The sequence below is a fragment of the Hippopotamus amphibius genome, chromosome X (genome assembly GCF_030028045.1).
Source record: "Hippopotamus amphibius kiboko isolate mHipAmp2 chromosome X, mHipAmp2.hap2, whole genome shotgun sequence".
Classification (NCBI taxonomy): Eukaryota; Metazoa; Chordata; class Mammalia; order Artiodactyla; family Hippopotamidae; genus Hippopotamus; species Hippopotamus amphibius.
This window is the reverse complement of record NC_080203.1, coordinates 33,263,155-33,286,043: the sequence shown is the minus strand read 5'-3', so window position 1 is coordinate 33,286,043 and position 22,889 is coordinate 33,263,155. Positions and strand designations below refer to the sequence as shown.

General features: G+C 36.8%; 1 protein-coding gene across 7 annotated transcripts in view; it reads right to left on the bottom strand.

The window, feature by feature from the left end:
* KLHL13 (kelch like family member 13) overlaps positions 1 to 22,889 on the bottom strand; it is a 300,973-nt gene that overhangs the window by 22,686 nt on the left and 255,398 nt on the right. For 6 of the 7 annotated variants that reach the window (XM_057718335.1, XM_057718336.1, XM_057718340.1 and 3 more), the window contains one exon: positions 13,448 to 13,589. In XM_057718335.1, coding sequence (XP_057574318.1) covers positions 13,448 to 13,589 — 142 coding nt within the window. Of the gene's footprint in view, positions 1 to 6,544; positions 7,183 to 13,447; positions 13,590 to 22,889 lie in introns of those variants that run through there. The other variant, XM_057718341.1, reaches the window with a different exon arrangement.

Sequence of the window (22,889 nt, the reverse complement as noted above, 5' to 3'; positions counted from 1 at the left end):
AACAGGATTATGTATATTTTTCTCTCTCCAACAGTGATTGACATGTTTTTGCTCACAAATATCAACTCTTTCACAAATGCCCCTTTTCCTTTGTAAATACAAACATTTCCCCCCCCGCCCCACCCCCTCAATATTTTCCTTTTTCCGTTGCTAAATCATCTCCTGTCCCTGTGATTTAGAAAAGGAGAGGTAAAAAGAGATGTCCATTTTAGGGATATATTTTCATGGAGAAGGTAAGAAGTGGCTCTTTGAAAATTCACATATGGAGTCTAAATTGCAATAAGTTTAAGGGGATTGCCTTTCAAACGTAGACAAGCACATGAACACTGGGAAGTCCTGAATGCAACCACTGGGGCTGGGGATGGGATGGCCAAGCAACTGAGGAGGAGGGACCGATCAGGTAGAAGAGCTGAGGGACTAGGATGCCTGAATTCCCCAGTGTTTGGCACACAGTTGGTACTTAACAAATGTTCAGTTAATGCTTGACCAAACAAACCAGACTTTACCCAGAAGCCACCACTTGGTATTAAAAAACAAAACAAAACAACAACTTGTAGAGTTTGAATTTTGTAACGAGCTAACTAGAAACTAGGAACTTTATTTGTGAAGCTACTCTCAATAATAAAATAAAATTGTGCCTATAGTGCTTACTTGTGGTAAACTATAAAGGCTAAGATGAGAGAAGAGGAACTGAACCAGGATTTGGGGGGAAAAGGTTGGCTCCCAAGGCCTTGGCTTTTTTCTCCTTCAGATAAATTTCAGGTTTAAAAAATTTAAGTAAATGTTTGTTGTAAAAATACAGAAGGATATAAAGTGAAAACTAAAAGTCCACCTTTTCTACTTACTAAGAGTAACTACTGTTAACAGTTTAGTATATATACTTCCAGGTCTCTTTCTACACATATACATAATGTAACTTTTGCTTGTACACATATAGGATTTTTTTTAAGCTCTTTATTGGAATATAATTGCTTTACACTGTTGTGCCAGTTTTTGCTGGACAACAAAGTAAATCAGCTGTATTTATATATACATCCCCATATTCCCTCCCTCCCACGACTCCTTCCCGCCTTCCCTATCCCAGCTCTCTAAGTCATCATCCATAATCGAGTGGATCTCCCTGTGTTATGCAGCAGCTTCCCACCAGCTATTTTACAGTTGGTAGTGTATATATGTCTATGCTACTCTCTCACTTCGTCCCAGCTTCCCCTTCGCCCCCCCCCCCCACCCCGTGTCCTCCAGTCCATTCTCTGCATCTGCATCCTTATTCTTGCCCTGTCACTGGGTTCACCAGTACCATTCTTTTTTAGATTCCATATATATGAGTTAGCATACAGTATTTGTTTTTCTCTTTCTAGCTTACTTCGCTCTGTATGACAGACCCTAGGTCCATCCACCTCACTACAAATAACTCAATTTCATTCCTTTTTATGGCTGAGTCATATTCCATTGTATATATGTGCCACATTATATAGGATTTTAAAAAAGTACAATACTATACTTACTGTTATGCATCTACCACCACCCCCTCTGGGCTGGGCTGCACAGCATGTGGGATCCTAGTTCCCTGATCAGGGATCAAACCCGCTCCCCTGCAGTGGAAGCATGCAGTCTCAACCACTGGACTGCCAGGAAAGTCCCTTGTCATGCATTTTTAAAATTCACCTGAATGCGTAACACGGACAGCCCTCTGTCTCAGTACACACAAATCTACTTCATTCTTTTTAATGGATGCACAGAATTTCATGGGGTATGAGGCCTGCCAGAATTATTCACCCATTTCCTCACTTTCGGTCTCTCAACTTTTCCTATTACAAGCAATGCTGCAATGATCTTGCTTGTACGTATACTTATGTGTGTGAGTAGATCTGTGGGAGATATCCTTAGAAGTGGAATTATTGGTTAGAAGAAGATATACTTTTAAAGTTTTAATAACTACAGACAAGTTAAAGCATATGGTTTATCTTGGGAAATTTATCATATCTTGGGTGCTGGCAAAAAAGAGAGGTGTCAAGATACCTATCACATGATGTCCATCAACAAATGAATGGATGAAGAAGATGTGGTACATATATACAATGGAATATTACTCAGCCATATAAAGGAACGAAATTGGGACATTTGTAGAGACATGGGTGGACCTAGAGACTGTCATACAGAGTGAAATGAGTCAGAAAGAGAAAAACAAATATCATATATTAACACATATATGTGGAATGCAGAAAAATGGTACAAATCAACCGGTTTGCAAGGCAGAAATAGAGACACAGATGTAGAGAACAAACATATAGACACTAAGTAGGGAAGGGGCGGGGGGTTGGCGGGGAATAAATTGGGAGATTGGGATTGCCATATATACATTACTAACAAGAAAAAAAATACCAAATGGTACACTCTAAATATATGCAGTTTATTGTATATTAACTGTATCTCAATAAAAGTTCTTAAAAAAAAAAAAAGATACCTATCAGATGAAACTAGGTAGAATATGCCACCTTACTTTATTTTTATTCAGCAAATAACTTTTGAATCTTCTTCTCTAAGGTATATGTAGATAATATCTTTGAAAGGCAACCATGGCTTATTCAGTCAAAAGCAATGATTGTACCTAATCAGGTATTTTCTTCCACTAAAAAAAAAACCCCAAAATCTTCTTGGCTCATTTGTTGGCCCTTCTGCCTTTAAAATATTCATACAAATATTTTATACTGGAAATTGAGTAATGTCAGTAGGCTTCTTTCCTACTATCTATCATTCCTTCTATTTCCCTTTGAAAAAAGGCCTGGCTAATGTTTCCTGTATCATTACCTATGTCATTTCTCATTTGGTCCATATTCCATTAAAACTGCTTGTTGAGGTTTATACTCAATCTTTAAAATCTGGACAGTTCAGCTAAGACACTAGGAGCTTTTACCCCCTTCACAAATTTGATCATTTTGCTTCCCTTTGCACTATTGAAAAAAAAAAAAATCCTCTAGCTGTTCTCAGTATAATCTGACATCCCCACAGAAAGGAAGCTCAGGCTCCTAGACCACTGTTATCACATTCTGAGGATTTTCTACTCTAAGCTTAATTTATCTACCTTTGGCAAACTGTCTGCTTTTGAGAGGTTCTGCATTTGTTCTCACTGCGTGTAAAGTAGTTTCCCTTTCTATACATTATAACCTTTACTTTCATATGCACAAACAATCCCAATATCCAGCTCCACATCTGCTCATTTCATTCCTGATGATTGCTATCCTTATTCAAATAAGATCTCTTAATTCAGATTGTTTTCATACAGATCTAAATATCTTGTTTGCATGTTGTTATCTGTGTTATCCCAGCTTTGTCTAAAGGGAAAAAACCTAAAGTTCCTCTACGCATACTTTGTTGTATAGAAGTACACCGTCGTTTCTCTAAACAACTTTTATGCTCTAATCTTGTGAAGAATGTACACATTAAAAGAAGTGTGTGTGTGTGGGGGGGGGGGGGAGGGGACTTCCCTGGCGGTCCAGTGGTTAAGACTCTGCACTTGCAATGCAGGGGGCGCAGGTTCCATCCCTGGTTGAGGAACTAAAATCCCACATGCTGCGTGGTGCAGCCATGAAAATATTTTTAAAAAATAAAAAAATAAAAATAAATAAAAATAAAAGAAGGGGAGTCATTCTCTTCCACAATTCTCACCGGCCCTCTATACATCTACCTTTTGATTTCACTCTTATAAATCTTTCTCCCTATTTAACTCTAGTAAGATTCTTGATATCTTGCCCACTTAAAATGTGTCCTTTTATTACAAAATCATTTTCTTCCACCAAATTTGTACTCATTCCTCTTGCCAGAATTCTATAAAGATTTTTGTCTATTTCCGCACGATACACAGATACAGCTCTATTTTATGCATAATTGCTCAAAGTTTCCAATTAGTCTTTTGGAGTATCTTTAAATGGCTGCTACTGCTTTGAACTCAACTTCTTTCTAGCTCAAGCCTTATCTTAGTTCTCTATTTTTCTATTTTTTTCTGGGCCTTGGGTTCTATTTATGAGGGGACTGTTGTCTGTTCTCAATTTCTTTATTATTTTCCTTTCCCTCTTCTATAAACATCCTCATATCTTCTTTTTTATTTCTTCTTCACATCCTTTTGGGGAAAAAATAAGCATTAAAAAGAAAGGTTCTTAGAGAAAAAAAGGTTCTTCTCTGTAGTAAATTTACCTAATGTATCAAAACTTGAAATACTATTAGAGGGATGTACATATGTAATACTCTGAAGGACTGAAACATTTTAAATGAGTTCGATAAATTTTCAAATGATCATATTAAAACAGAGGAGGGTATGCGCGGACATTATACCACTATTAATATAATACAGAAACCTGATGAGCTACGAATAATGTATACCGAAAGTTGGCTGGATGTCAATAGTTTTCAAATTAAATATAATGCTACTGTGGGAAAAAAGCTAGACTGATACTCTCAGGTATTAAAAGGTAATCTGACAAGCAAATCTTTCCACTAAATTCTGCATTGGAAATAACTTACTAGCATATTCTATCTAGTTTTGATCAGCGTAATTTCGAAAAGGAAGTGGAGTAAAAAGGAAATGCATCCTGAGAAGAGCAATAAAAATGACTAAAGTTAAATATGTTTTATGAACAAAGATTAAAGAATTAAAAGGAGAGAAGGTTGAGGAATAGGTTTACTTCAGTCTTTAAGTAAATGTAATGTATTTGATCAAAGCAATACCACCGTCATGTTTTTATGAGACGCTGTTCATTTCATTCAGAGAATGGAAAAGGAACAGATATTAATTAAACTCTGTTCTCATTATATAACACTGCTTGGAGTTTAAAAATTGCTAATGGCTTTCTATCACTGCATTATATCATTATATAAGGCTTTAAAGACTTCTCTAATCTGGCCCCAACTCAACTGTTCAATCTTATTTTTCATTATTTCCCTAAGTATGCTGACCCATGTTATCAAGTTGTTCTCCAGACTACCTCATTGGTAAAAACCCAGGCTTACTCCTTTTCCAGTACCATTATTTATGCCATTCTTTTCCACATAGAATATCCTCCCTCCTTCAAAGCCAAGTTCAAATTTGACCTCCTATGTAAAGCTATCTCTAACCAAATCCCTAAAAGACTTAGGCATCTGGAGTCTATAATTAAATTTAGTACTTAATTACAGCTGACCCTTGAACAACAGATCCAATTATATGTGAATTTCTTTCAATAGCAAATATTGCTACTACAGTACTACGCGATCTGCGGTTGGCTGAATCCACAGATGTGGAATCGCGGGTATGTAGGACCGACTGCATGGAGGGTTGGCATTGCTAACCCCTGCATTGTTCAAGGGTCAATGTATATCCTATAGATTTTGGTTTCCAGCAAAAATGAAGTAACAAAGAGTGGATTTACCTTACTTCTTGAAACAACTCAAAATCATACAACATATATAAAAAATCATAGTTTCAGGTGGATGAAAGAGAGGATCTGTGTAAGAGGAGAAACAAGTTAGATCAGCCCCATGGTTGCTTACTGCCTGGAGTTTCCAGAGGTACAGGGAGTGGGACCCAGGTGAAGCGAAGCATTTTCCTAGGGTTGAGTGTCTTCGGGAGGTCAGGGCAGCTAGGTTTGTAGGGCAGAATACAAGAGGGGAGCTGTGCACAGAGAGAGGGCTATGGAGAGCTAAAAACAATCCTCCCTTAAGTATACAGGTGAATACTGATAAGAGCATTTGTCTGGGGGAAAGAACCACCTGAAAGGAGCATAGGGAACAGTCTCCAAGGTTCACCAAACGGTGGAAACAGATCCTATTCAAACCACAAGACTGGTAACCTTATAATTCTAGGGCTTTGGGTAAAGTACTCAAAAGGATTTGTCTCAGTACTGGGAAAAAGTCTGCTCTAGAATAAGTGTTGCTCTGGGTCCACCTCACAAAGCTTAAAAGTGAATAGAGGGCTTCCTAGGTGGCGCAGTGGTTAAGAATCTGCCTGCCAATGCAGGGGACACAGGTTCGATCCCTGCCCCAGGAAGATCCCACATGCCGCAGAGCAACTAAGCCCATGCGCCACAATTATTGAGCCTGTGCTCTAGAGCCCATGAGCCGCAACTACTGAGCCCATGTGCCACAACTACTGAAGCCCACGCCCCTAGAGCCCGTGCTCTGCAACAAGAGAAGCCACGGTAATGAGGAGCCCACGCACCACAATGAAGAGTAGCCCCCGCTTGCTGCAACTAGAGAAAGCCCGTGTGTAGCAATGAAGACCCACCTCAGCCAATAAATGAATAAGTTTATAAAAAAAAAAGTGAATAGAAAATATGTTCATGAAAGCAGAAGAACTGGGGAAGAAATCAGAATGAAAAGTACCACCAAACTCATGATGACTCCTCCACCCTACTCCCTACTTTTCCCCTCAATGTACCCGAGCCTAGACGTAAGGCATCATGTAACCTGGAGGCAGTCATCTGGGAGCAGACTGAGAAAGCTCTACTTCTGGATGGAAGAGCAAGGAAAGGGATTCTTAAAGCTCACAGGGAGTGGAGAAAATCCATTTTACCTTTTGTTCACCTCTGTTTTCTTGAGCCCCAATGTCCAGGAAATTCCAAGGCACTGGTGGTGACAGTGGTAACAGTGATGACAGCAAATTCCTAAAATTCTGAGAGGAATCTTCTTTGATCAGAGGAGTGGCAGTAGTTCCTCTGCAGCGAGTACCTCTCTGTACTTGAATCAGAATGTGGTTTCAGTTGTGGTTAAGCACATGGCAAAGCAGGATGAAGCCTCAGCTTTCAGGCCAGAGGACTATAAGGAGAGCCCTAGAGAACTGGAAGGTGCTGGGGAGATGGTAGAGACAGAGGAGCAGGAACAAGAGACCCCACGAAGTTCCACACCATGGAATAGTGCTTAACAATGAAAAGGAAGAGATTATTGATACACACAACAAAGTAAATGGATCTCAAAGATATTACACAAAGTAAGAAGCCAGTCTCAAGAGCTCACAGACTGTATGATGTCATTTATATAATATGCTCAAAAGACAAAAACACAGTGACAGAAAACAGATCAGTAGTGTCCAGGGCTTAGAGGTAGGGATGAGTGTGGCTACCAAGGGTAACAAGAGAGTACGTTGGGGTAATAAAACAGTCTTGCACCTTAATTGTGATGGTGATTACACAAAATAATATATGTGTTAAAACTCATAAATGTATAGATCAATTTAAAAAAAATGTTTTACTGTATGTTAGTTAAAAAAATAAAAAAGTAAAAAGATGGCAAATGATATGCCAAGCTAACGCTAATTAAAAGAAACCTGGAATGATTATAAAAGCAGACAAAATAGATTTCAGAGCAAAGACTGTTTATTACCAGTCTGATGAAAGTTCTCAGCTTCCTCAAGAAACTAGAAAGAGCAGAGCAAATTAATCCCAAACTAAGCAGGAGAATGGAAATAATAAAGATTAGAGTGGAGATGAATGAAATATAAAACAGAACAATAGAGAAATGTTTAAAAAACAACCAAAAAGCTGGTTCTTTGAGAAGAGTCACACATCTGATAAAACTCCAGCCAGGCTGATTAAGGGGGAAAAAAAAGAGAGAAAATGCAAATTATCAATAACTGGGTTGAGAGAAGTGATATCATAGAGACTCCACAAATATGGAAAGGATAATGAGAAAATATGAACTGTATGCCCATAAATTTGACAACCCTGTTGAAATGGACACATTCCTTGAAAGACAGAACCTGCTAATGATTACTCTAGAAGAAACAGATAAACTGAGTAGCCATATATACATACTATAAAACTGAATTTTCACTAGTGAATTCTACCCTACATTTAAGGAAGAAATAACACCAATCCTACAAAAACAGATCCAGAAAGTTAAGAGGAGGGAAGATGTCCCAATTCATCCTACAAGGCTAGTATTATCCTACTAAAACCAGAGAAAGACAATCAAAGAAAACTAAGACCAAAATCCCTCCTGACCATAGACGCCAAAATTCCTAACACTTTAGCAAATCAAATTTAATAAGATATAAAAAGGATAATGTATCATGACCAAGTGGAGGTTATTCCTATAATGCATGCTTGCTTTAGCAAATGATAAGAGCATCTCAATAGGTGCAAAAAAGCATTTGAGGAAATCCAACATCAATTTCTGATTAAAAAAGAAAAAACTCTCAGCAAACTAGGAACAGAAAGGAACTTCCTCAAACCTATCCCTAACCATTTAATGGTGAAAGAATGAATACACTCTCCCCTAGTATTAGGACAAAGCAAGAATGTACACGCTAACCACTTCTATTCAGCATTTTTCTGAAGTTTCTATCCAGCACAATCAGACAAGAAAAAGAAATAAGAGACATCTGACTGGAAAGGAAGAAATAAAATTATATTTATAGGCACAATGACTGTCTATGTAGAAAACCCTATACAATCTACAAAAAGCTTCTAGAACTAATAAGTTAGTTTTTCAAGGTTGCAAGATACAAGATGAATAATCACTAACAGCAGTATTTTTATATACTAGGAACAAACAATCAGAAATTGAAATTATGTATTTGAGCATATTCACTCTCAGTTGGTATGTGCTGGCTCCCTATCACTTAAAACATGCTAAATAGCAAACAACAACAAAAAACTCATTTGAAAGAGCAGGGTAATAATACACGAAAGTGGCCTAAAAGGAAAGGTGGTAGATCCTCTTTCAACTTATATACTAAAGATACACACTTAATTGCAGGTATTAGGATAACCTATTGTAACCTAACCTGAGTACCTGAAGAACTACTCCCAAGGAAAATTATATACTAATTTCTCTATATTCTATGTGACATTCAGGAAACTGAAATAAAGAAACAAAAAGTATAATTTTAATAAAAACTTCAACAAACTAGATTAAGCTCTTCTTTTATAAAACGTAACTTATTCTAAAATATTATGCCTCTTTCTAATGTTAATAATATATTTAAAAAGTTGTTTATATTATGATCATAAAACTTTTAAACAGGGTACAGGTTCATCAACATGACACAATCAGCAACGCAAATGTTCACCTTTGGAGAAATATTTCATGAAGTTAGCCCACTGGAAAGCAACACAAGTTAATTTGTATAGGCTCTCGAGAAAACCCATTTCTTTAGCACTCTATCACATGGACAATAACTTGAGGCGATACAATTAAATCATTGACTTTACAACTAAAATTGGACAGAGGAAAAAAATAGATAAAATGGAGAACAATATGGAAGAGCAATCTTATAGGCACCAATCTTAACATGAGAAAATGTCAATTAGAAACCTAGACATCTGCAGCAGGGAGGCATTTTCAAGCTTGATAGGCTTAAGTAAGCATAGTCAACAAAGTCAACAATCAAGAAAAGATTTGTTTCCACCTATATAACTATTCTACAATTGATGTGCACTGCCACTAGCTGAAACATGGCCTCCTTGTCCTAACAGGGACGTTTTCAAATGGCAGTTAACATTTTTTCTCTCTAGTCCCCCCATTCACCCCCATTTTGATAGGGGAAGGGAAGAAGGGCAGGTAGGCATGAAGATACTCTATGTAACTCTGATATTTCTATTAAAAATAAAATCTTCACTGTACCATTCGTGCCAAATTATCTTTTAGCTGTCAATACATGTTTTCATACTTATATTCAGTGAAAACAATATTTTAAAACATTATATTTAAAAAAAGAATAGAATTTAGAGCACGATTAGAAGAAACACAAATTTACATTTAGAAAACCTGTGTTCAAGTCCTAGTTTTGTCCCTTAGTGGGTAAGTGCATTTGGACAAGCCTTCTAACTTTCCTGAGCTTCAGTTTCCCAGTCTATAAAATGGGGATAATAATTCTTGCCTTTTGTACCTCACAAAATTGTTTCACATATTAATGAGGCAAGCATATATGAAAGTGACTTATAAGTGCTATCCAAATTCATTTATTCCATAAACAGTATCAATAAGAGCAGTAAAAAGCATTGAGTATTTCCTCTGTGCCAGGTTCTAGGCTAGGCTCTTTATACGGATTATCTCTTCCAATGATAATAATAATATTAATAATAAATAACAGTAATTATAATTTATTGACATTTATCAAGCATTCACCATGTGCCCCAGCACTAGATCATATGCAGACAGAAACAACAAATTAGATTCTACATCTTGTGGATCTCACTGATCAGTGATACTGATGGGCTGAGAGGGGGGCAAAGCAGGAGCTACTAACTCTGCCTGGGTCACACAAATTCCAGCTTTAAAAGGCACTGAAATTAGCTGTCGGAAGAACAGACCCATGGGGAGAAACTGTTTTCAGACGTCTCACTCTGCAGAATTATCCACTGCATAACTGTAGTGGGAAAAATGTGAGTTTAGGCCCAAACTGGAATTCCAGTTTTACCATTTACCATTTAAGATGGATCCTTATGAATAAGTAGGGGTTAACCAGACCAAAAAAGTTAAGTAAAGGCATTCCAGGGAGAAGGGATGAGTGCAAAGACACTTAAGTGTGAAAGAATAACATATGTTTAGGGAATAATGAAAAATCAGAAGTCTTCCAGAAATATGCCCTGACTCTCTGTCCCTTTAACCCTACTAAGGTAAAGCAGTAGCAAAGATCATATGGTTGAATGGATAAAGGATTGAAGATTGGCAGAGTAGTTCTGGAAGACCAACAAGAGACCACAAAACTGAAGGTGCTGGGAAAAAATACTTGCAAATCATGTAACTGCTAGGGGATTTGTGTCTAGAATATATAGAGAACTCTTACCACTGAATAATAAAAAGATAAATAACTCAACTAGAAAAATGGAGAACTGACCTGAAGAGACAGTTCTCCAAAGATGACATACAAGTGGCCATAAGCAAAAATGAAAAATGCTCAATATCATTAGCATTCAGGGAAATACAAATCAAAACCATAAGATACCACTTCACACCTTCTAGTATGGCAATAATCAAAAAGACAGACAACACGTGTGGGCAAGAATATGGAAAAATTGGAATCGTCATACTTTGCCGATGGGAATGTAAAATACAGTCACTTGAGAAAAGACTCTGGCAGTGGTTCGAAAGATTAAACATAGACTGATATATTACCCAGCAATTTCACTCCTAGGTATGTACAAAAGATAGATGAAAACATGTCCAGACAGACACTTGCACATGAATGTTCACAGCATAATTATTCACAATAACCCCAAAGTGGAAACAACCCAAATGCCCATGAATGGATGAATGGATTTTTATAAAAGTGGTATATCCATACAATGGAATATTATTTAGTTATAAAAAGGAAGGAAGTACTGATGCTTACTATAGTGTGGAGGAACCTTGAAAACACCATGTTAAGTAAAAGAAACCAGTCACGAAATACCACACATTTTATAATTCCATTTACAGGAAATATATAGAATAGATAAAACTATAGAGCTAGATAGTAGACTAATGATTGTCTAGGGTTAGGAAAGGGGTTGGGGGTAGATGGGGAATGACTACTCATGGATACATACAAGGTGATAATACAGATGAAAATGTTCTGCAGTGGATTGTGGTGATATGTGCAAAACCTTGTGCATATGCTAAAATCCACTGAATTGTACACTTTAAATGGGTGAATTTTATGATAGGCGAATTATATCTCCCTAAAGTTGTTATTTTTAAAAAATGAAGGTGCAAAGACAGCTATGATTTGATGAATCACCATAGGATGGGGTTTAAAAGATGTTAACAGTTGGTAGTATATATATGTCTGTGCTACTCTCCAACTGTAAAATAGATAGCCAGTGGGAAGTTGTTGTATAACAAAGGGAGTTCAACTCCAGGATGGAAGATGCCTTAGAGGACTGGGGCGGGGAGGGTGGGGGGGACTTGAGGGAGGGTGGGGAGGGGAGTCGAGGGAGGGAGGGAATACAGGGATATGTGTATAAAAACAGATGATTGAACTTGGTGTACCCCCCCAAAAATAATAAAAAAAAAAAAAAAAAAAAAAAAGATGTTAACAACCTGGGATAATAGGGTGAAGCCAAAGGATGGACGTTTTCCACGAGAAGTAACCACAGTTGCAGCAGTAGTAAAGGAATGATGGATGTGAAATAATCCTTGATTTCACCAAATACTACTTAAGCAAACCCTGGCTCATCTTCCTTACTTGAGTAAAAGTATTTTGCACTGCTAACTCCATCACGAATTCTCCTGGAATTTGTTCAAAATTCTAGGAATTCAAGCCTATTAGGTATCAAAATTATTTCCAGGCACTTTCTTTGACAGCCTAGTTTCCTGAAGCCTATTTAGTGGAGACAAATAATCTGCTAGAGCAGATCAGGCCAACCAGATGGCCACCTTATTTGGCACACCCATCACTTCCGATCAACATTTCCTCTGACACCTTCCCTGTTTGGCTCAAGTGGAAGAAAAATAAGTGGATATTTATTATGTACCTTACTTTCCCCAAAATTGTCACATTTAATCCCCACATCTACTACGCACATTACAGATAAGGAAACTGGCCCGTAGAGGATAAAGACCTCCCCAAAGTCACATAACTAGCTGGTAAGTGGTAAAACTAGGATTGCACTTTTAGCCTAAACTCATGTCCTTCCCACTGCAGTTGTACACTGGGGTATCCTTCAGAGTGAGACTTCTTTAAATAGTTTCTCCCCACGGATCCGGATCCGTTCCCCCGACAGCTACTTTCAATGCCTTTTGAAGCTGGAGCTTGTGTGATTGCTAATTTTAAAACAATGATAACATTTACACATTAAACACTTCTCTAGCTTGTTCCCTTGACAACCACACACCTAAGATTAGAAACCAAAAAAACCCGGTCCCTGTTAGTGCTTGGACTTAAAAATCTCAGTTAGTGAGAACATAATTTTTAATAGACTTTTAAAGAGAGCACACAATGTTTTTCAATAGCAATATGGAGTGGTACCTCTACACCACCACAGAAAATATTATGACATAAAAAATCAGTTGAAGAAAGAACAAACCCTCGGCTTACTTTCACACCTTCATTCCTACTACCAGCCTAGACCAACAAAGGCCGAGCTAAAATGTGACAGAGCTAAGGGTTGTAAGACCCAGCTACAACTGTTTGGTCAACCATTATAGTTCTTAAATTACACGTGAGACACAAAAATATTTCCATAGTAAAAAAAGAATTAAACAGCGCAGGATTATCCAGAGCAAAAAGTGTAGGACATCATTCACCAGCCTCCCTAATGTTTCCAGACCTTTTACTATGCATTTACATGCATATATAGGTATACACATTGTATATTATTTCTACAAATAGGTGGGATTATACAATACCTACTGCCCTGTTACTTTTTTTAAACAGCTTTATTAAGATATAACTAGCATACCATATAATTCACCTATTTGTTTTTTTTAACTTTTTATTTTATATTGGAGTATAGTTGATTAACAACGTTGTGTTAGTTTCAGGTGAGATTACCTGTAACACCACAGAACTGTGGGTATTGCTGGTAAAGATGCGTGTGGTTCCCGCCTTGGAAGACTGCAAATGGGAGGAGAGGCCCATTTCGCTGCTTCCAAGGGACAATTTCATGTGTTGGTCTTCCTCTTCCACTAGAGATCTGAAAAGGTTTTTAAATCAGAAAGAAAAACAAATTAAAACTTGGCATATAATTCACAAGAATGAGATGATTTAGAGACACAGTCACTCATCTGATTATGTGCCAATCATCTGACTATGGAATATACTGAATGTTGTTTCACTGTATTTTAGGCTCATACCATTCTACGTCATAGAAGAAATAGATATATATTTGTAAAAAGCTTTCTGAGGTCAGACTAGATAAATGAAAACTGAGAAATTAACTAAAAGCTGGCTCAAAACTATAATTACAAAGGGTTTGTTTTTTTAGTGCCAGAGTAATTGCTTTGGTATTGTGTTGTTTAGGTAGCAATACCATCAAATTGTTATTCACAGTTAACATTAATTTGGAATACCTACATTTAGAAAGATAAAACTAATATTTATCATTTATTGAACAGTCACTATATATCGGGTACTTGCCAAGAAATTTACACACATGATCTCATATAATCCTCAAAATAATCCATTGCAATAGGTATTAATATTATCTCCTTTTTATTAACGGTAGGGAAAATGAGCTACGGAAGGGTTAAAAATGACTTACCTAAGGTCACAAAGTTATTAAAGCAACTGAGCCAGGATTTGAATCTAAGTCTAGTCTGTTTCCAAACTCCAAAGACCCCATAAATAAAAATCAAAGATTAACTGTGATATCCTAATATATTACCTCTTCTTGCATTACTATAGTTCTAATCAACCCCAACGGAACAAAAAATTTTACACATGAAATTCTTTCTTTTTCTAAGAGTATCTCTCACTAAATAATCACTTGGGACTATTTAGCTAAATAGCTACAGTGTAGTGGCCTTCCCATCTTTCCAAACAAACGAATAATAAAAATAATAAATGTAACCTATGCCCATGTATATATCACCTTAGCAATTTTTCAGGGACCAATAAAAAGCATTAGAGAACTTGTAGTCAACAGGTCAGTTAGTTTCACAGAGAAAATGGCAAAATAATAGTTAAAAGGCCTCAGGTTACACTAAAAATTGACCATCATAGTACCACCTTTCATTATTCCTTAGACTAGGCAGACTTGTGTTTCCTTAAGTATATATTGCTGAAGATGTTTCTGAATCACCTGCCTGAGAGCAGAGAGCCCACGGTTCTCAAAGAGTTTGTGCATTTAGGATGCAAACTACTAAAATCGACATTAGGAAGGGAGGAAGGAAGAATGGATTTCCAAGTGCTAGAACTCTGTCTTTTTCCTATTTATTTGTAACTTCCTGAAAGTTAAATTATTGGTTTCTCTAACTTGGGTCTATCCAATACCATAAAGATTTCACCTTTTCTCCTACCACACCTATAATCTAAGTTGATCAGTTTTAACAGGAAAAAAAGTTTTAAGACCATACCATACTTTTACTAAAGATCCTGCTTTTTGAATTTCGACACCAACCAAATGGTTTTAAATTCTGCAATAATTAGCAAAAATCCTGGCCTTAAGGGTGACATCAACTCTTCTTAACGATATTAGAACCACAGTATAACCAAAAAATGAATAATATATAACCATGTTTTATTCAACTCTCATGGATATTTAATAAAGAAGAGAATAATTTAAATAAGACTTCAACAAGCATAAAAGAAAATGAATATAGCTTTCCACTAGTTTCAGAAATAGCTTTTTAAAAGAAATTATATACATGATCTATAGCATACATACACTCACAGATACTTTTAAACCAGCTTTCACAGACAGACATTTAATTACAGAATCAAATGGAAAAGTGGGAAATAGATTGATGGTGACTGGTATCCCTAACCAGAAAATTTCCATTCATCCAGAATTATTTTAATGGGACATTCAAGCAGAATGTTTCATTAGTTTCTGTAGTCCCTGCGCAGAACCTGACGCATGAGAGGTTTAATATACGTCATCTGAATGAATACAGAATCTCATTTCTGTGGATCATTCCAGAGACATTTCTTTATCATGCAGTGCTTTAAATGACCATCAATTATCCTTTTATAGAACCACAGATGTAAATGGGACAGAAGTAAAGCTGAAACCACACCGCCCCGTGACATATCCTGGAAATCAGGTGTTTTGTTTTGTTTTTTTGAATAAACTACAGATAACAACTTGTTTCCATGTCATTTGTCTCTTGCTCTTAAAATCGAAAGGCAGAATATGAAAATGCATCCCTTTCTTCGCAAGATAATACGTCTCGCTTTCTAACTAATTACTTCAAAAGCTAAAGAAGTCTTCACTAAAATCATCTTCTTCATGACTTTTTATCAACATCTTTTGCCTTTTTAACATTCAGAACACTCCTTATTATTTCTGCATCAGTAACAGCACATGCCATGTCAACCTTCTCAGCAGATTCAATATTCTCTTCTATCTCCTTTTCATTCAGTTTATTGACTGGATGTGAAGAGCATTGTTCTTTAACAGAGCAAGGAGGTGAAACCTCTCTGCAAACCCCAAGCCACAATTACATCAAACTATCCCTAAAGGAATGATTATCTGAGTAATTCCAAGAACAAATAGCATTTTTAATCTTATTTTTTCTAAGTCATATGGTTAAAAGCAATATAAGGACCAGTGGTTCTCCGTGGGGGGAGGGGAATCAAGGGGATTTTGCCTCCCACCACCCCACCCCCATGTTTGGCAATGTCTGGCGACATTTTACATGGTCGCAAGGTGGTGGGAGGGGGGTTGCTACTCTCATCTAGTGGGATGCTGATAAACATCCTACAATGCACAGGAAAGGTCTCCACGTCAAAGCGTACTGGCAAAAATTTCAAGAATGCCAAGGTTGAGAAACCCTGGTATAGAGGGATTAACCTCCTCAGGACAGTTTTTCTAAAGAAATTTCATGTTCTAAATAACCTCCCAGTCTGAGAGTTAACTCCATGAGGTAATGCTGGCAGTCAGAAACACAGTAGGATTATTAATTACCACTAACTCCTCCAAGACTACCTAATAATAGAGTACCTCTGCTCTCCTCCAGTCCATCAATTGGAAGAATCAACTGTTTACAGGAGATAAGTAGATAATAGCTTTGAAGTTTATAAGACAATTATGCAGAAAAGCTTTTGTCCTCTGTAAACTCATGTGAGAATAATTCCTAAGTCTGCTTAAAATAATTGTTATTTGGAGAGAAAAAAAATTATTTGGATTCACTTTTACATGCCAATTTAGAATCAAGCAAACCCTGTCCAAATACTCCCATTTCATCAAAAATGTAAAATTATTCATGGGAGAGATTGTGTTCATCAATTTTCTTTTGAAAAATTGAATCTTTTTCTTACAACATCTATATATTGCTACCACACCATTCCCGCCGGCCCCACTACCGCTGACACATCTTATTTTCTAAACAATGACCAACCACAGAGCACAAAAGCAATCTTTCACAAAGTGTACAAGAGTCAATCAACTGTACTTGCTCGAAGAGACCAATTACTTTTTCGAAGAGCACTAGGTAGACATAGAAGCTTGTCTGATCATCTTACCGAAAGCATTGCAAAGGTGGTCAAACCAAACATACACAGACTGTGGCATTTCTCTGTACTGCTATTTGAAGACAAAGGAAATATAAGCAATTGTCACATGTTGACAGGGTGATATTAACACTGTAATGTTGCCTCAAAAAAGCCTTCCATATTTAAAAAATTACCCCAAGGGAAACAGGTGTAAATGATAGAAGGACACAATTCATAAATATGTAAGTACAAATGATTAACAGATAGAAAAATGTTCAACCTCATTAGTATTCCAGAATATGCCATTTACAGCAAACCTGTAAACTTATCAAAGAGAACTGTGGAAGATATACTCTCAAAATTGCCAGTGCAAACATGTATTAAGTCCATGCCATCTGCATGGCATTGTCCACTCAATGGGTTTTTTAATGAAAATTTTAAAATCATCAAATGCACAAATTCTTTTTGTTTCTACACTGAACATCATGACAATAAAGGATTGTGTATTACTAGCAGGTGGGCTGCAGCAAGAGTGTGGTCTGTCAATCTGGTTCAAATATGTTTTCTACAATGAATAGTTCTGTAGAGGTAATAGTTTGGTAGATGTTGCATGAAGAACTGTGTACTTAGAATTCACTATAGCAATCAGGTTTGTTGGTATGCCATATGGGGAAGGGAAGAGTATCTCATAATTGCATGGTTTGGCTCCAAAGCCTCAAATAGTCTTAGAACACTCATCAATCTCAATAAAACATGCTGATTGGATACATGTACTTGCAGAAAAAACATACTGCCCAAGACTATCAGAATAGGTGTCAAGTTGTTCCCTTTACTTGTTTTTATTTCTGAGGGAAAAAAATAAGTGAATCAGAGAAAAACCAGAAAAGTATATCAATGCCTTTAACTTTTCTCTTTAATTCCCAGTCACTTTCACAGCACTTCTTCTTGCTTGTGACTATTGCATTACAAAGTGGTTAAGTCGAACAATGTATGTAATTCTAATAACATAGCGCCACTGTAACAAAAGAACAGGGGGTTCTCAGTTAGTGTCAAAAGTATTATTCAAATACTACAATTTACCAGAGTAATAATATTATTATAACTGAAAGTCAGTGCCAGTGGATTGGTGTGCAAGAACAGCCACAATAACAAAACAAAAATAAAAACAAAAATAAAAGCCATGAGTGGTAATAACAACACAACAAGTCAGGTTGGTTAATCAAGGCACTGACTCATGCTTTACCACCCGTGCCCCAGAAAAATAAAATACATATTTCTCACACTCACAATTTAAAAAGAAAACCAAGAAAAAGGCTTTCTTCAAAGAAGAACTCCCCCGACATTTGTTTTTCTGCTCTGAAACAGAGAAGTGTCTGCTAGCAGCAGCATTTGCTAAATGAAACATTTCTTGCGATAAAGTTGCATTGGCAGGCGGGGGAAAAATTCAGCCACCTGTTCTCACACTCATTTGAATCTGAGTGCTAAATCCGTCAAGGTATTTCCTCCCCCCATGAGAAATAAATTAAAAACTTACAATGCTATTAGTCATTTCCCATTGATTTTTCTATAGATTCAAAGTATGCATTTTGTATTGAATTCTAAAGATATTAATAACCTTCCTACCTCAAAAACTTAGAATCAACTCTCCTTAACCCCTCCCATCAAAAACTGAATGATACACACACACACACACACATTCCCTCAACTTCCATTAAGAAAAAAAAAGTGATTTTAAAAATAAGAAAGAAAATTTGCAATTCATGAAGTAAGTTAATATATATAAAATAAGCCTGGTATTTTCTTTAAAAGAAAAAAAAAACCTTAAAACCTAAAATATTTAAAGATATGTCCCAACTAAAATGTTGTTTATAGTATCACTGCACAAGGGAATTAGAAATATCATAGCAACTTCTCTTAAGAAGGCGTAAATTAATCACTATTTAAGAAACTATGGAGAATGTAGCTCCTTAACAAGGTGCTTCCTTGAAAAAAGTCAAGAAAGATAAAGCTTTGGTCAGTTATTTGTATTTTTTAACGACATAAGTATAAGTACATTATTGTCCACATGCAATAAATCTGCTAATGGAAATCTTTAGCATAGATGATATAAAATAGCTGCTAATCTTTCCAAGGCTTTCTTTTCTGCTGCAGCAATACCAGAGCCCACAAAAGAGGAAAAAAATTCAAGGTGATAGGGTCAGACTCTAAAATGATTTTCCAAAGTAAAGAAGCTTCTTTATATGCAAATGTCTGTCACATTTAAAATAAAATCACATTAATAAATAGCTGATGTCAGTTTTAACATAGAAATAAGATCGTCTACCCAGCACCTGCTGTGTGCTAGGCAGTGTGCCAAACACAGTCCCTGTGCTGCTTAATCCTCATAAAAATCCCATTTTAAAGACAGGAAACTGAAGCTCAGAGAGTTTAAGGCCTCATCCTGAATCTGGTAACTATGATTTGAACCTGAGTCTGGTTCCAGAGCCCACATTGCTCCCATTACACCAAGCCTAAAAAACAAAATATAGGCACAGTGGTTAAGAATCTGCCTGCCAATGCAGGGGAGACAGGTTCGATCCCTGGTTCGGGAAGATCCCACATGCCTTGGAGCAACTAAACCCGTGCATCACGACTACTGAGCCTGTGCTCTAGAGCCAGCGAGCCACAACTACTGAAGCCCGAGAGCCTAGAGCACGTGCTCTGCAACAAGAGAAGCCACCACACTGAGAAGCCGGCGCACTACAATGAAGAGTAGCCCCCCTTTGCCGCAACTAGAGGAAGCCCAAGCACAGCAACGAAGACCCAATACAGCAAGAACAAACAAAAACAAACAACAATCCCGAAAAACAGCAGAGAGGAGAAGCCATAAAGCAATTGACATTTCAATGCTTAATTTATAAACATGAGGAGAATCTCAGAAAGATACATTCTGTTACAGGGAAGCAATTTGTTAGTTGAATTATTTCAGTCTAAAATTACCCACTTTTACCACTACTTCCATAACAACAGTACCAATGCTAAAAATCTCTCATACCATTCTCCCAACACATTTGGGGTCAGGAGGGAGCATATCCTAGGATATAACTCAGATCAGATTTAGGGAGAACTTGACATTACTGATACCAACATTTAAAAGAAGAGATTCTGAATTCCAAAGCCACCCATCGCCATCACAGAAATAGCGGTATGACACAGATGACGGAATTGGGCTAAAAAAAATGGAATGACAAATGATACTCCACTCTAACAGAATGGAAGTTAATTATCCAAACCATAAAGCATGTGCAATGAATAGCTCAATCCTGTCCCTGAAACACGTTCAAATTAATGTTTGCTCCCTCTATTTACAGTATTTCAAAACTTTAGTCTTCCTTCATCTTTCAAAATTCATATACTAATTAAACTACATCAAGTCTCTTGCATCTAGACTGGAAAATTTTACTGTTTGGAAGCCTGGCTTATATGCAATTTCTCATTCTTTACATTTCTCATAATATTTGGATGAAAGATATAGATAGATAGTATATAGATACCTGAAGCAGAAATAAAAGAGTAAGCAAAAGAATGAGTGCTACCTGAAACTAATACAACATTGTAAATCAACTATACTTCAAAGTTTTAAAAAATGAATTCTAAATGCTGATTTCATACTTACTATATAAAAAAGCTAAGTCTAAATCGAAGCTCCTTTAACCTTAAGAAGTCATATAAGGTGAGAGAGCACACAAGTGGTAGTGGTGGGAGACAGATGGCAATATGGATGTGCAGGTTGGTGGAAATGGCACAGACTCCCATCACCGTCAACAGTCCCCTTCCCAGTGCACAGAGGATATAGTTATAATCCTCTGAAAGGATGCTCCCTGCCCCTGTACAGCCAGCACCAGCCTGGCCATTGAGAAGTCTGAGCTATACCTGAGGTTGGGAGCATGCCTTCTCCTTCTTCAATTTCCAAATGAGGAAACTGGAACAGGAGCTCCAACACCCAGGCCACCTTTCTCTAAAGGAGTTTTTTGCTCCCAGAGGATTTATTAACCAAGGTGTCATTTTACTCCTATTACCTGAAGCTCACCAACTTTGAATTTTGACTATGGTGCTAACGGTGCATATCAATGGAAAAGCATATTACTAAAGAATTGGGCTTTCACCTTCCTAAAATTTCAGTTCATTAAATATTCAAACATCCAAGTGATCCAATTTTAGAGTTTATTATAAAGGCAGATTCCACAAACTCAAAACCAATTAGAAATCACTGAGACAAATCTCTTTGGGAACAGGAGGAATCATTAACCAAGTGGTAAAAACCCAATCCTTTTCTGTCTTTTCTGAATTTCCTAGTTATATTCATCTTCACAAAGTCAATAATTCATGACTAGGTCCTAAGGGAATGTTTATTTCTCTTTTAAAAGGAAACATGATTAAAAAAAACAAAGAGTAAGACTTTCCAACTTAAAAGTAACAACCAATTGCAGTCCACGTTTTAAGAATTATAATTGGCAGCTCTACGAGTCCCCCTGATTCTGTCTTCAAAGCCTGTAATAAATGTAACAAATCTCAACCTTGATTTTGCAATGACCTAGAGGCACCTTTAATTATTTCAATGAATATATCAAATCATTCATTTAGATATAATGTTTAATCAAATCGATGTTTTAATATGGCAGCCAATATTTTTAAGACAGGGAAAGGTAATACAAAAAGAGAAATCAGAAGACAGACTCTAAACCCAAAGAGTCTGGGAATCATACTAAGGATAGTTCTCTCAAGCTTGCCTCAGATGTGAAACTTGGTGAAGCAAAAAGTCTAATTTTAGTACCATCTTTCATATTAAAATTATTTTCCATTTTGTACATATTTGCCTCACCATTAAGGTTTTTCTAAATAAAACTTTGCTGTAAGACTTTAAGTTATCCCTCTTGTACAATGTTTACCATAAAGAAACATAACCATTCCTGACCTTAAGTTCTTAGGTTGTTAGAAGATGAAAAAAATCTCGACTGTCACTTACAGCTCACTCACCTATCTACACATTCAAGAATCATATTCTAATGCAGAAATGGCTTCTGATTTTACTCCTGAAATGCCATCAGGAGCCTGCACTTGACTACAGTCCTAGAAAACTGTTTTAACTAAGATCCCTATAATGTGAGTAACCAAAATTGCTCTACAAAAATACTTTTATAAGATTTTGTCCATTGTGTAGCAACACTAAGGAAGGAGTCCTTTGCATAAAGCATTTATGTACCATGACTATATCTGCTTACCCCAAATATTAAGTATTCTTGATAAAATTGGTAATGACTTCCTGAAAGGCAGACTGGTTATTTATTTATTTATTTATTTATTTTTTGAAGGAGTAGGTGCAAATTATAATTCATTGAGGAGTTTGCCACTTTGGAGGTAAGGTGTTTCTTTTTAGGAACATTACGGCCTCTGGTTTAAAGAGAGTTTGTGTTCTTGGGTGGAAGCCAAAAAGGGTAGAGGGACTTCCCTGGTGGCACAGTGGATAAGATTCTGTGCTCCCAATGCAGGGGGCCTGGGTCCAATCCCTGGTCAGGGAACTAGATCCCACATGCATGCTGCAACTAAGAGTTCTCATGCCACAACTAAGGAGCCTGCCTGCCTCAACTAAGACCTGATGCAACCAAATAAATAAATATTTAAAAAAAAAAAAGGGTAGAGGCAGACTGTATCATTTACACAATGGGACAGTAGGCAACCAGCACTCACGTTTCCCAGTCATCTAAGTGGGAATTTTGAAGAGAAGCTAACTGGAGTATTTTCAGATTGTGTGTATGTGTTTTGCAGAGGCGATCTATGAATTGTGAGGCAGTAATGAAGT